This window comes from Ornithorhynchus anatinus, chromosome X1 (genome assembly GCF_004115215.2).
Source record: "Ornithorhynchus anatinus isolate Pmale09 chromosome X1, mOrnAna1.pri.v4, whole genome shotgun sequence".
NCBI lineage: Eukaryota > Metazoa > Chordata > Mammalia > Monotremata > Ornithorhynchidae > Ornithorhynchus > Ornithorhynchus anatinus.
In genome coordinates, this window is record NC_041749.1 from 86694921 (window position 1) to 86709115 (window position 14195).

Below are 14195 nucleotides of genomic sequence, written 5' to 3' on the forward strand. Positions count from 1 at the left end.
TAAAGCTTTTACCTTTATAGAAATTTCCCAGTTTCCCGTGTCAGTTGTTCTCTCGACTGACTGCACTGAAGTTTTGGATGTGAACTGTAGGCAGAAATCAGAAGCAGTGTGGCTCAGTGGAAAGAGCCCAGGCTTGGGAGTCAGAGGTCATGGGTTTTAATCCAGGCTCCACCACCTGTCAGCTGTGTGACTCTGGGCAAGTCACAACTTCTCTATGCCTCAGTTACTTCATCTGTAAAATGGGGATTAAGACTGTGAGCCTCATCTGGGACAACCTGATTACCTTGTACCCTCCCCCCTCCCAGTGCTTAGAACAGTGCTTGGCACATAGTAAGCACTTAACAAATGCCATTATTATGTCCTTTGCATGTTGTTCCCATTATTACTTTCAGCTTGTTGTGGGCAGGGGATGTGTCTGTTTATAATAATAATTGTGGCATTTGTTAAGTACTTACTATATGCCAGGAACTGTACTAAGCGCTGGGGTGGATACAAGCAAATCGGGTTGGACACAGTCCCCGTCCCACGTCGGATTCGGAGTCTTAATCCCCATTTTACAGATGAGGTAACTGAGAGAAGCAAAGGGACTTGCCCAAAGCCACAAAGCCGACAAGTGGCAGAACTGGGATTAGAACCCATGACCCGACTCCCAGGCCCGTGCTCTACCCACTCTGCCATGCTGCTTCCCACACCATGCTGCTTATTACATTGTACTCTTCCAAGCGCTTAGTACAGTGCTCTGCACACGGTAAGCACTCAATAAACACGATTGACTGAAAAGCGGAGGAACGGAATCAAGACGAGAGCTGACCTGGCTGCCTGAAATGCGTTCTGATTAGATGAACCCCCTAGATGCAAAATGAACATTCATCTTTCACTTCTCTCATATCGCTCCCAAGATTTGACATTAATGTGTGTAAAATTGCAACCTGTTTGGGCTTTGGTTCTGCTTGATTTGAAAGTGTGGTGGGACCTACAAAGCGTGAATCGGAAACAAGATGTTCGGTTGGTGCCGACACGATGAATATATCTTCTTCTCGACTTCAATATTGATTGCTGCTCACCAAGGGAACTTGGAGAAGCGAAGCCCCATACCCAGCCCCCCAAACTGACAGTCTGTTTCTCCACACTGCATAATCAGCCCTTTGGCAGCAATCGGCAGAGAGAAGGGAAAGAACTTGGAGTGTGAAAGATGGAAGGCACCACTTTCACATAAACCACCACCTCTGAACACTCTTCTTGCACGAAGCACATTAATCAATGCTCATTTTTCCTATGGGATTCATTGATCAAAGACTGCATTTGGACTCCATGGTCACCTGTCCTGTAACTCTAGAACTACTGAACATGAGATCCAAGCAATCCCAAATTGCTAGAGCAGTATTTCTGTCCAAATGTTTGAGTGCCCCACCTGAGTTCTGGCCACTCCTTTCCCAACCACTCAAATTTCCCTTCTTGATGTGTTGCTGCACTTACTCAATTAAAGTGAGAAACTGAAAGGCAAGCTCTACTAGCCTACGGACACTTCAGCACTTTCAATCTGTACTTCATTGTGAACGGGAAGGATGGAAAAGCCGGTACGAAAAAGATCAGCAATATTTTGGGAAAAATGGCAAAGACCATGCCTGCTCATTTATCTTGAGGATTACTTGAAACTTTAATAAGACTCCTTGCCGAATACAGTTGACTCGAGACCAAAAGAAAACAGACCTTCATTAATGAACACATTTGTTCCATTTTAGTTGTAAACCTCTGCTATTCCCTGACATCTGGGTTGAAAATGAATAGTAAATAGTTGAACTGATTGCACTGAGGTAATTAAGTGCTGACTGATGATGCAAATCAATATTATCTTTCTTCCCCCTAATTTTGCATTCTTGCAAACAACGTATTTCCTGTTACCCTTGAGATTCAATTAGCAAATGAGATGTTTACAATATTAAGGGCTACTTCACCCATGTACCTATGTCATAAAGAGAAAACAATACGTTACTTCAACTGTACAGTAAATGATATAAACGTGAACTATTTTTCAATTGCATGTAATGGGCTGGGAAGTCTAATTTCCAAGCTCAATTCAACAGTCTCAGTATTTCCAGCATATCTGTGGAAGATTAAACTATTACGGGAAGCTGCAGAAATGCTAGCAAGAGTGTATTACCTATTGTTACACATAACCACGGTGCCGGAAGACCAGTGGATCACTAATATAACCCCCATGTGGAAGAAGGTTTCCAGAGATGAGTCTGGGAATCATAGTTTGGTGAGTCTCATCACTTCTATCCTTGGCAAATCGCTAATCTGTCATCAAGTTTAAGATCAGTGAACACCTAGGAAAACACAACCAGTTGGAGAAAGCACAACAAGGTTTCTGGATGGGGAAACCATGCCTCGTTAATTTGGTGGACTTCTTATGAAAGGGTCAGTAAGTACACTGATAGAGGGGAGCCAGTGGGCACAATATAACTAAACTTTAAAACGGTTTTGACACTGTTCCACACCAAAGGCTTTTAAAAGAGGCTGGTGTTTACGATGGGAGGGTACATTCGATCATGGATAAAAAACAGAATAAAAAATTGGTGCCAAAGGCTAGGGATAAATGACCACTTTTCGGGATAGAAAAGGTATCAATAATGGAATTCCCCCATAGGAATCAGTGCCAGGGTTAGTTTTACTTAACCAAATTCAAAAGCAATCTGGAAGAGGGAGTGTGCAGTAAAATGTCCAAGATGACACTAAGCTCTTCTGAGTGGTGAAATCCCACGCAGAGAGGGATAAACTCCAGGAGGATTTCATAAAGGGGAACGAGTGGGCTGAAAAATGGCAGATGAGTTTTGACCTGAGCAAGTGCACGGTAATGCACCTAGGGAAAAGTAATCAGAATTATAGCTGCATGAGAGTGGGCTCTGAGCTGACATCCATGAGTGGGGAAAGATAGCTGCAGTTGATATAGCCTGGTCTCTTAAGTCATTGCTTTAACATGCAGCGGCAGGCAAAAAAAAGAGGCAAATGCCAGCCATCTTTGGGAAGGAGAGAGAAAACAAAGCAAAGAACACATCTTTGAAAACCACAGTGCTTCACCTCGATTACCGTGTGCATTGTAGGTTGGCACGCCGCAAGAAGGGTAGAATAGATCTGAAGATGGTAGAGAGAAAGAGGCGACCCAAATGATAGGGAGATGGTGCAGCTTCCTTATGAGACGGAAAAGATGAAGACTCTTCAGTCTGGAAAAAGGACGGCTGAGAGGGGACATGATTCAAGTTTACAAAGCCATGAAATGGGGGATAGGGTGAATATGGAATTGCTGTTCATTAAATCTCACATCATCTGGATGGGGGTGGTGAAGGGGCACACTTACTCAAGTTTGAAGGTGGTAGGTTCAAATCAAACAACAAAAAACCCACCCACTTCATGCAGCAGGTTGTAAAGATGGAATTCATTAGTAAGGAAGATGTGCAGGCTGAACACATCAATATGTTCAAGAAGGGTTTGGATATATTCATGGATAGGAGGACCTTAATGGGTTACTAGAGAGAAAAGTTGGAGACGTCGGATGGTATATCCCTAAACCGTAAGAAGAGATGTTAAGGCAGGTAACCATCACCTGGTTCCTCCAAGCCTCATGTTGCCTGTGTTGGAGACATAATCCTAGGCTGGCTGGACCATATTCTTAGATTCAAGCTTCTCTACTCTACCTCCATTATCCTCACTAAAATCAATGCAATATTTCATTTTTTTCAGAAGATTTTATACTTCCTAAAATAAGGGAATTAACACAGTTTGATTTACACCTTGTTTACATGATTACAGCGAGAGGAAGAAAATGATTATTGATTAAAAAGTAGGGTACTCAAGTGACACAGGACACAGAGTATTCTTAACCTTTCAAAGCTTAGATTTATAATTGACTAAGGTCAATTTTTTAAAACGAATTTGGAAGATTCAGCAGGTGAAAATTTCAAAAGACGCTGTCAGTTAAAACAGAGATCCAGGGAAGTTGAAGAAAAAACCAGAGGTTTCCTTGTTTGGTGCTTTGTTAGTCTATGTTCTTCTGTTCACCTAAGAATCCTAATTTTGGCCCCTAACACGCTCTTATGAGAGCCTCTGCCCTGAATTTACCTATACTCTTCTCTAACCTGTTAGCATTTTCTGCCTGTACAACTTCGTGCAGTCCACACAAAAGATACAATTTACTTTTTTCAGTTTCTTATTTGCTGTGATAAATTCAAATATCTTGAAATGGTGTTTTTCCAAAAGATTTCTTGAGTCATTTCGTAAATAACTTACTGCTTTTGCTCTAACGGCTAAAACGTGACAATGATAGTTGTCACAAAAGTCACCACATAAAGGCTCTTTTTGGGGGTTGTCGTTTCTTCATATTTTGGATTGATAACCATGTGTGTTCTTCCTTCTTAGGGAAATAAATTCCTCACAAAAATTTCCAAGGTCAGTAAAAACGGCATCATTTTTGGGTGGGCTCTGCAACTATTTTAACTCCAGAGGTACTGAGTTTTCTGTACAGTAGTTGGTTTACAGTCTAGGTATTTCAAAGCCGAAAAGGAAAAAATATTGATTAGACCAAATGATAAAGGAATAATTACTTCTGCTACATGAGAATTAGGTGGCTTTGTTGCAAAATCCAATGTCTCGTTACTTCAAAGTGTAAACCAAATATTTTCCTCGACATACTTCAGATCCTCGGTCTTGGTTGCTTAAAGTCCTTAGATTTGTGTATATCGGAACCTCACTGGGTTCTTAAACATTGTTAATCTTCCTTTAAACAGGAAATACGCATGTATACCACATACCCATCCAGTATATATAAATATATGTGAATAGGTGTTTATAAGAACTGATTAACGGCTTGTTCAGATCTTTCTCTTGGTATATCTGGGCAGGAACTGAGTTCTAACAAAATGAAGCAGTTTGGTCTCTCTGAAGAATATCATCGTGAGGGTAGCTCCCAAGCATAAAACCCCCACAGCGATATGCAGCAACCTTGCCAGCCAGCCTCTCTTACAGCAGAGAAATACCTGGGAGGGAAACAAAGCACACTGTCAGTGCTGGATAGATCAGTCTGCCAAAGCTCCAACCCCACAGCGGAGCCCCAGCCTCAGCCTCCGTCTCCTGCTTCCACCTCGGCCCGCCCCACGACAAACTCCACAACTTTCGCCAAGATCAGCTGGGAGTTTTGAAGTCTTCAAAGCAGCTGAAAGATCAGCCTACAGGGAAGATAACAGGAAAGATGCGGGTTTGTCTTTGCCTTGTCAATGCACGGTCTTTCCTCGAGGCAGTGAGAAGTCCAGCAAGACGAAGGTCGCCCTGAGCAGGGCCCAAAGACAGAGCTGGAAGAGAAGAGCCCAGAGGGGGTAATTCCAAAGAGACGGGGCTTGAGAAACAGCGAACAAAGAGACGTACCTCCGACGTAGCCGTGAGAACGCCGCTGATCACATAGGCCAGGATCAGCCACGGCGAAAGGAGAAGGCCCACCAAGGGCCTGTGAGGGCTCTCTCTGTAGTAGCTGTAGATGTAGTGAATGCTGTGGGTGATCCGAATCCCCATGTTAAAGCAATTTGCAAAAATAAAGCCCACGCTGCCCTGCCAGTGGGTCAGGAAGTAGGAGAAGCATAAAAACGTGAAGGACAAAGCCAGCATGACAAAGTTGTACCTAAGGTAAAAAGAGAAATCGATGAATGATCTAAGCCATTCACTCCGGTGGAGGAAACAGAACCTTATAATAATAATTATGGTATTTGTTAAGTGCCTACTATGTGTCAAGCACCGTTCTAAGTGCTGGGGTAGATACAAGGTAATCAGGTTGGACACAGTCCCTGTCCCACGTGGGGCTCACAGTCTTAATTCCCATTTTACAGATGAGGTAACTGAAGCCCAGAGAAGTGAAGTGACTTGCCCACGGTCACACAGCAGACAAGTGGCGGAGCCGGGATTAACTCCCAGGCCTGGGGGAGTTACAAAAGCCACCATTTAAAGTCTCTTTTTTGCAGTTGTTATAAACGTGCCGAGGCAGAATCCCAAGGGCTCCCTTCACACCATCACAACAATGTGCTACAGTTTCCACACCGAATATACAAACTCAGAAGCACACATACCAGGGTGAAGCATCGTGCATTGGATCTTTCTATATATATATGTATATCTATATAGTGTGCTTCTGCTCCTTCATTTGGCAGATGAGGCACGGAGAAGTCAAGTGACTGGCCCCAAATCAAGCCAGAATCAGAGATCTTATTCTCTAAACCACTAGAGCTGTCAGTGCTTAGTCAAAACAGTGCCTGATGCACCCTCCCAGCTCTCCTATAATATGCAAGTTGCATTCCCGTAGAACCCCTTAAGGAAAACGTATGTTCATTCATTCATTCGATCGGATTTATTGAGCGCTTACTCTGTGCAAAGGACTGTACTACACGCTTGTGTTGTAGGCACTTGGATTAAAAAACTGTGAGCCCCACGTGGGACAACCTGATCACCCTGTATCTACCCAGCGCTTAGAACAGTGCTCTGCACATAGTAAGCGCTTAACAAATACCAACATTATTATGCCCCATTCTGCAGACACGTGTGCCACGATTTCTTCTGACAGCTGTGTCACATTGTACCCAGGCAGACACATGTTGTCAGGAGGACACATTTTGGTGGAACCGATTCCACCAAATCCACCGATTCCACCGCTTGTGAAATTTCTGTCTGCCTTCCCCGTTAGAGTGTAAGCTCCTTAAGGGCTGGCAATCGGTTCTGGGGCTTTTAGTGTACATCCCAAGTGTTTAGTACAGTGGATTGCGTTCAGTAGATGCTCAATAAACCCCATTATTACTTAGTGTACAATTTCTTGATCCACATCATCGTGCCTGCATTTGGCTGGAAAAGTCAACTCTTCCTTAACCTCATGCCTGATCACGATAGAGAGGTGAAGGTAAAAAAGAGTAGCCACGACCACAGGGAGGGAACTACTTCTTCCCAGCAAAGAGGAAATGTCTCAATATACTGAGAGAAACCAGTGTAATCTCTGGGCTCATACCTGCATGAGGCAGCTTCTCCCTGACATGGGTGGAGAATAATCTGGAGGAGAAAGGCCATCCTCACTTTAGGATAAGACGCATGAGAGTAGTCATTTGACACTACCCCAAAACTCAAAAGAAGCACTAAAATAAACCACCAAGCACCAATCCCTCTTATCAGGTTTTTTTTTTTTTTTTTTTAAATGGCATTTGTTAAGCATTTACTGAGTCAAGCACTCTTTTAAGCCCTGGGGTAGGACTAAGTTAATCACGCCGGATACAGTCCCTGTCCCACACAGGGTTCACAGTCTAAATAGGAGGGAGAATGGGTATTAAATCCCCATTTTGCAGTTGAGGAGACTGAGGCACAGAGAATTTAAGTGGCTTACCCAAGGTCACACAGCAAAGAAGCAGTGGAGCCAGTATTAGAACCTAGGTCCTCTGACTCTCAGGCCCATGCTTTTCCCACTAGGCCACTTAACTCAGAAAATTACTGAGAGGTGGTTAAACCAGTTGGCAAACCCTAATTTTTGCTGTAATGTGGATTTTTGGTGACTGATTGACATTATCATAGAAATAAATTTGCCATTTGATTTTGAAGATTTGTGCCCACAGGAAAGAAACAAGCTTCACAAGTTCCCATTAACCCCTTTTTCCCCCCAACACCCCCTCCTTCCCACCCAAGATACGGACTATAAATAATTCATGAAAATGGGAATTTCTTCAGCATTAAACCGGTACTTCCAAAGCAAGGTGCCCAGGCATTACAACAGAGAATGGAGAAAAATACAGGTACCCTTTGGCTTAACTTTACATTCTTGAAAAATGCCTTCTTCAACATAAGTGAATACGGTTTCCTCCTAACAATTAATATAAATGGAGGTGGGGGTGGGCGGGGTCAGGTCTTACCCTAGACAATACTGGGCAAATAAAAATGCCATTTACAGTAAATGCTATGTTCTTGGGCATGTTGAAGGTCTGTGAATCCCAGGAAAGTCCACTGGAAGCCTGCCTTTCGCTCGTCCCCAACCCCAAAAAGGTATGTGAGGGGCTACTATCACAGGGAACCATGGTGGGAATGCATTCAGCTATTAGAATGTGGCTGCTAACTAAATTAAGAGTCTGACCTTTCTGGCTCCAGAGGGGAGGACTCACACTACGGCAAATCGCTGCCTAGGAGTACTTGAAATAGCAACTCCAGGAGTGGAGGCGTATTTGTCTTATCTCAATAGGCCATCTCCCACCTGCTTACAAAATCTACCCCCTTTACATGTGTGCCTCTGGCCCCGTCCCCTCTCATCTTGAGAAGCAGCATGGCACAGTGGATAGAGCACGGGTCTGGGAGTCAGAAGGTCATGGGTTCTAATTCCGGCTCTGCCACGTGTCTGCTGTGTGACCTTGGGTAAGTCAATTCATGTCTCTGGGCCTCAGCTACCTCATCTGTAAAATGGGGATGGAGACTGTGAGCCCCACATGGGACAGGGACTGTGTCTAATCCGATTTGCTTGTATCCACCTCAGTGCTTAGTACAGTGCCTCGCACATAGTAAGCGCTTAACAAATACCAGAATTATTATTATCTTCTAATAATAATGATAATGATGGCATTTGTTAAACACTTACTATGTGCTAAGCACTGTTCTAAGTGCTGGGTTAGATACAAGGGAATCAGGTTGTCCCACCTGGGGCTCACAGTCTTAATCCCCATTTTACAGATGAGGAAACTGAGGCACCGAGAAGTTAAGTGACTTGCCCAAAGTCACACAGCTGACAAGTGGCGGAGGCAGGATTAGAACCCACGACCTCTGACTCCCAAGCCCGTGCTCTTTCCACGAAGCCACGCTGCTTCTAAAAACACTTACTCGTCCTTCTTCCCTCCTTAGCCACCATCTCCAATCACGCACTCTCCGATGGGCTCCTTTCCCTCTGCCTTCATACATGCTTCTGTCTCGCCCACATGAAAGCCTCCTCTAGGTCTCACCCTCTATCTCTGCTCCTATTCTTGTCCACACTCCAAAATTCTTGAATAGGTTTGTACATACCCACTGACTCCTCTTCTCCTCCAACTCCTTCCTCGGTCCACTAAAATTTAGTGACTGCCCGCTGGTCTCCATTAAGCCAAATCTAAAAATCTCTAATCCATCCTAACACCCCTGGAAATCTCAGTTGCATTTGACAATTGGGACCTCACCCTCCTCCAGCAGATGCTAATTTTGGTTTTACCATTCGTTCAATTGTATTTATTGAGCGCTTACTGTGTGCAGAGCACTGTACTAAGCACTTGGGAGAGTACAAAGCAACAATAAACAGACACATTCCCTACCCACAATGAGCTTACATTCTAGAGGCAGGGGGAGACATATTAATATAAATAAATTACAGATTATATACACAAGTGCTGTGGGGCTGGGAGGGGGCGATGAATGAAGGGAGCAAGTCAGGGCAATGCACAGTTCCCTCCTGGTTTTTGTCCCACCACTCTAGCAGTGGAAAGAGCTTGAGTCTGGGAGTCAGAAGACCTGGGTTCTAATCCTAGCTCAACCACTTCCCTGCTATGTGACCTTGTGCAAGTCACTGAACTTCTCTGTGTCTCAGTTTCCTTATCCGTAAAACAGGGTTTAAGTACCTATTCTCTCTCTCCCTTAAACTGCAAACCCCATGTGAGACAGGGACTATGTCTGGTCTGATCATCTTGTATTTACAGTGCACTGCTTGACACATATTAAGCGCTTAAAGATTATAATCATTATTATTTCTCAGTTGCTTTGGGTGGCTTCTCTTTTGCCATCCACCCCCAATTTTGGGTGTCCAGCAAGGCTCTGTGCTTGGTCCTCTACTCTTCTCATTTCACACTCGCTCCCTTGTGGAGCTCATCCACTCCCAGGTTTCGGTTCCCACCTCTATGCAGATGACTCCTAAATCTGGCTCCCTAGCCCCAACCTCTCTCTCTGTCTATAATCTCCCATTTTCTCACAGCTGAAATTCAGTATCACAAAAACTGGACTCCTCACCTTCCCTCCCAAATTCTCTCCCCCACCTAACTTTCCTATTACAGCTGTCGACACCACCATCCTTCTGGTCTCTCAAAAGCATAACTTTGGCATTAATTAATTCATTTATTCAGTCGCATTTATTGAGCACTTACTGTGTGTACAGTACTGTACTAAGTGATTGGGATAGCACAATATAACGATAAACAGACACATTCTTTGCCCACAACGAGCTTACAGTCTAGAGTGCCATTATTATTTATCCTTGACACCCCCATCTCTTTCAAGCCCCCAATGTTCAGTCTGTCACAAGGTCTTATCCATTTTCCCTCCAACTACATTTTTAGAATCTACCCCTTCCTCTCCATCTAGATCAGTCACAACACGGGTCCAGGAACTTGTTTGGCTACTGTATCAGTCTCTTCACTGGTCTCCCTGCTTCCAGCCTCATCCCTCTCCAATCCGAACTTCACACTGCTGCCTGTATCACCTTTGTAAAATCTCTTTCTACACAAATCTCTCCACTTCTCAAAAACCTTTAAAGATTACCAATTCTTCCTTGCATCGTGCAGAAACTCCAAAACACTGGCTTTAAGGCACCCCATCAACTTTCCCCCTCTTTCCAGCAACTCTTCTCCTACTATACATTCTTCCCAAACTCATTTTCTTACTGTGCCTCATCCTCACCTCTCCTGCCTCAAGCTCTTCCCGCTGTCTGGAACACTTTCCCACCAGCCCTTCAAATCCTCCAGACCACTGCTCGCCCATCTCCAAAATTTGTCTGAAATCTCACCTCCTCCGGGAGGCTTTCCCTGATTCATTTTTCTTTTCTCTCGCTCACATCCTCTCAACTAACAATAATAGCTGTATTTGTTAAGCACCTACTATATGAAAAGAACTGTAATAATCGCTGAGAATAGATACAATACAATCCTATTGGACACAGTACCTATCCCAGGGGCAAGGGCAAGGCTCAAAGTCTAAGGAGGGAGGAGAAGAGATATTTGAATCCCCATTTTACAGATGAGAAACTGAGGCACAGAGAAGTAAGATAATTTGCCCACAGTCACATGACAGACAAGTAGTGGAGCCGGGATCAGAATACAGGTCTTTCTGGCTCGCAGGCCCGTGCTCTATCCACTAGATCTGTTCTGAGCCAGCTGTCTCTGCCCACAGCCACTCTGAAGGACAATGGGATGAACTTCCCAGTTGGCTGCCACCCCTGACCAGTGGCCTGACGAGGTTACTAAGTGTATCTGTGGCCACCTCAGTGTCACAAGGAACCTGATGGGTGAGAATGGCTGCATTTTCACAGTCTGAGCCCCTCCTCCTCCTCCTCCTCCTCCCCTCACGGCTCGCCTGCAGATGCTTATGAAAGGACATTACGTGGTCTGTGGGCTAAAATAATTGCCCACCCTACCGTGGTGGAAACGGACTGAGGACATAATAAGTCTAGCTGAGTGAACTTCTCCCAACCAAGTTAAAAAGTTGTTCTCCTGGAGTTCATTGCATTGGAATTCTGGTGGAACTGAACAGGGAGGGAAAGCAATCAGCCAGTGTCCGTTCTCCCACGCTGTTTTCTTGCTGCAGGTTTTTTTTTTCTTTTCCATTTTAATAAGCCTAGTATTTAGTTGACTCTGCCCTATAACTGAGAACAAAAAATAAACTCAATAATGCTGAATTTATTATATACAAAAAAGGGACCTTGAAGAAAATGGACACAAATGAGACCATCCTTCGGTGATGGTTTTTTTAACTCCCCAGATGAAACAAATGGAAATATCTCACAGGACTGGAGTTAGGAGGGGCTGTGGTCTCTACGTACCTTCTCCTCCACTGACACTCCCTTTAACCCTGGACAAGTTATTTAGCATCTTGAGGCCCAGGTTTCTATAGGCACATCTATTAAAAACTACATCTTTATCTATCAGCAGCAGCAGCATGTGTGTCAGCATGCACAGAGCCTTATAGCAAGCACACAGAAGTAAAAGACGTGAACCCTGCCCTCAAGAGTTTACAACTTTCCCAAGCGCTTAGTACAGTGCTCTGTACAGAGTAAGCACTCAATAAATACAATTGAATGAATGAATCTAGTGTGGGAGGCAAGCTGGCATAAACTCCTGAAGATTCAACAGTTAAAAGAATATAAGAGAAGATATTAATAACTATTTGGTCATTTCCTGCCAATAGTATCATGACAATCCGGGGTTTGGAGGATTTTTGAAAGAAGGCACATGAATCGTTAAAACGGTATCTAAAAGACCCACATCTAAACAAATACTCTGAGTTTTGAGACTTGCTAAATACATCGGTTTTATCAAGGTCCAGAACTAAATTTACTTTTCCTGAATCATTTACCTGTCCACGTCTTCTTTGCTCATAGAAGCGAATGTAAAACATTCGGTTACTCCATTCACAGCAAGCAGGAGGACATATAAACAATAGCAACGCAAGAGAGTAGGACCTGTATGTGAAAAATAAACAAATCAGGAATGACATGACCAAGATTTGTGTTTTGTTAACACCTATCGCTCATCTTCGCCTGGATTCAGAGAGAAACTGCACTTTGATATCTCTTCTGCTAGTATCGTCATTACAATGGCTTTCTTCCTCAAATCTAGAGCCTACTTGGAACAGTTTCCAGCATATCACTGCACTGAGCAAATTAGCAGCTAAAAACAAAAGAGCAAATCTGACTGGTTCAGATCTTTAGCTTGAAGATGGACAACTTTTAAGAGAGATTTTCTTCTTTTTAATAAACATGAGGAGGCTTATTAGTTCTAGCCCTCTACAGAAATAATAGCCTAGAATGTCAGGAGCAGATTAATTGAAGAGATCCTAGAAAGATGTGGTGAGAAAGGGAAAATGTCAGCAATCAGAAGCTGCAGAGAAAACAGTCACAAACAGAAACACACCACTGATAAGGAGGAAAAAAAAAGAAGTGAGATCTGATTATCCATTTCTTATTTTTTTAAGCAGAAAAAGAGAGCAAACCACTAGCCAACTAACAAGCTGCTGCAACCTTGCAAACATGGGAATGGGAACATTTTTAAAAATGGAATTTAAATATAGTATTTTTAACTGAAGAATCTGGAACTCATTTACCATTTATGAAAGCTACTTAATACTGAAGGTCATATAACACCCTGAATAGCATCCCAGGAGGACCCCTAAGGTTTTATGAAAAATCAAACAACTATAAAATGAAGACCAACAAATCTGTTGCTCTATTCTCAGGAGGTCGCCAGAAACATCAGTCAGGGAAAAGCGGTTTGAATCAATTCCTGGAAGAGAGGTCCACGGTGAGTTCCTGGAAGGGAAGTTAAGGAAGTTATGTGGAGCAACTCCTAGCCATGAGGGAGGATGTGTAGAAGGCCATAGAGGCACCTTCTCCCCCTCTAGACTGCGAGCTCATTATGAACAGGGAATGTGTCTGTTTCCTGATGCACTGTACTCTCCCAAGCACTTAGTACAGTGCTCTGCACATAGTAAGCACTCAATAAATACCACCGAATGAGAAGCAGCCATAGCACGGGCCCGCCTCAAAACCTAGAACCTTGGGAAGGTTGTGTGTGCTGGTCACTGTGGCTATGATCGGCACTGGGCTCTGAGCCGCAATGAAGCAGCGTGGCTGAGTGGAAAAATCAAGGGATTCTAATCCCGGCTCTGCCGATTGTCTGCTGTGTGACCTTGGGCAAGTCGCTTCACTTCTCTGTGCCTCAGGGACCTCATCTGTAAAATGAAGATAAAGACAGGGGGCCCCATGTGGGACATGGACTGCACTCAACTAGTTTAGCTCGTACCTACCCCAGAGCTTAGTACGGTGCCTGGTACAAAGTAAGCGCTTAACAAGTACCATTTGAAGAAAAAAAAAAAAAAGGAACCCCAAATTCTGCTATGACCCTACTACTTCTTGTTTTTATTCCATGTATTTGTCTTGGTTTATGATCCCCTTGAGGGCCAGGGCCCCTAATTTCCACTCATGTATTCTTTCTCAGCGCTTAATTCACTGTTCTGCCCACAGTAAGCCCTTAATATTATTACTACTACTTCCTCCATCAGCATCAGTGGCTCAGATAGCTGCCCAACGATACGGAAAGACTAGGACCTGGGCATATGTCTCGACTGGGAATGCTTCTCAAAGAGGGAGCTATGGAGGACAAGATGGAGTCTTCAAAAGGCAATGGTAT

At 43.8% G+C, this 14195-nt stretch overlaps 1 protein-coding gene across 4 annotated transcripts in view; it reads right to left on the reverse strand.

Moving 5' to 3' along the window:
* Positions 1-1629: 1629 nt before the first annotated feature.
* Positions 1630-14195, reverse strand: part of RFT1 (RFT1 homolog) — a 50481-nt gene continuing 37915 nt past the window's right edge. For all 4 annotated transcript variants that reach the window (XM_029051730.2, XM_029051729.2, XM_029051726.2 and 1 more), the window contains 3 exons: positions 12364-12469; positions 5419-5668; positions 1630-5033 (listed from right to left, as the gene is read on the reverse strand). In XM_029051730.2, the coding sequence (XP_028907563.1) occupies positions 4869-5033; positions 5419-5668; positions 12364-12469 (521 nt within the window). In that variant the 3' untranslated portion in view covers positions 1630-4868. The remainder of the gene's footprint in view (positions 5034-5418; positions 5669-12363; positions 12470-14195) is intronic.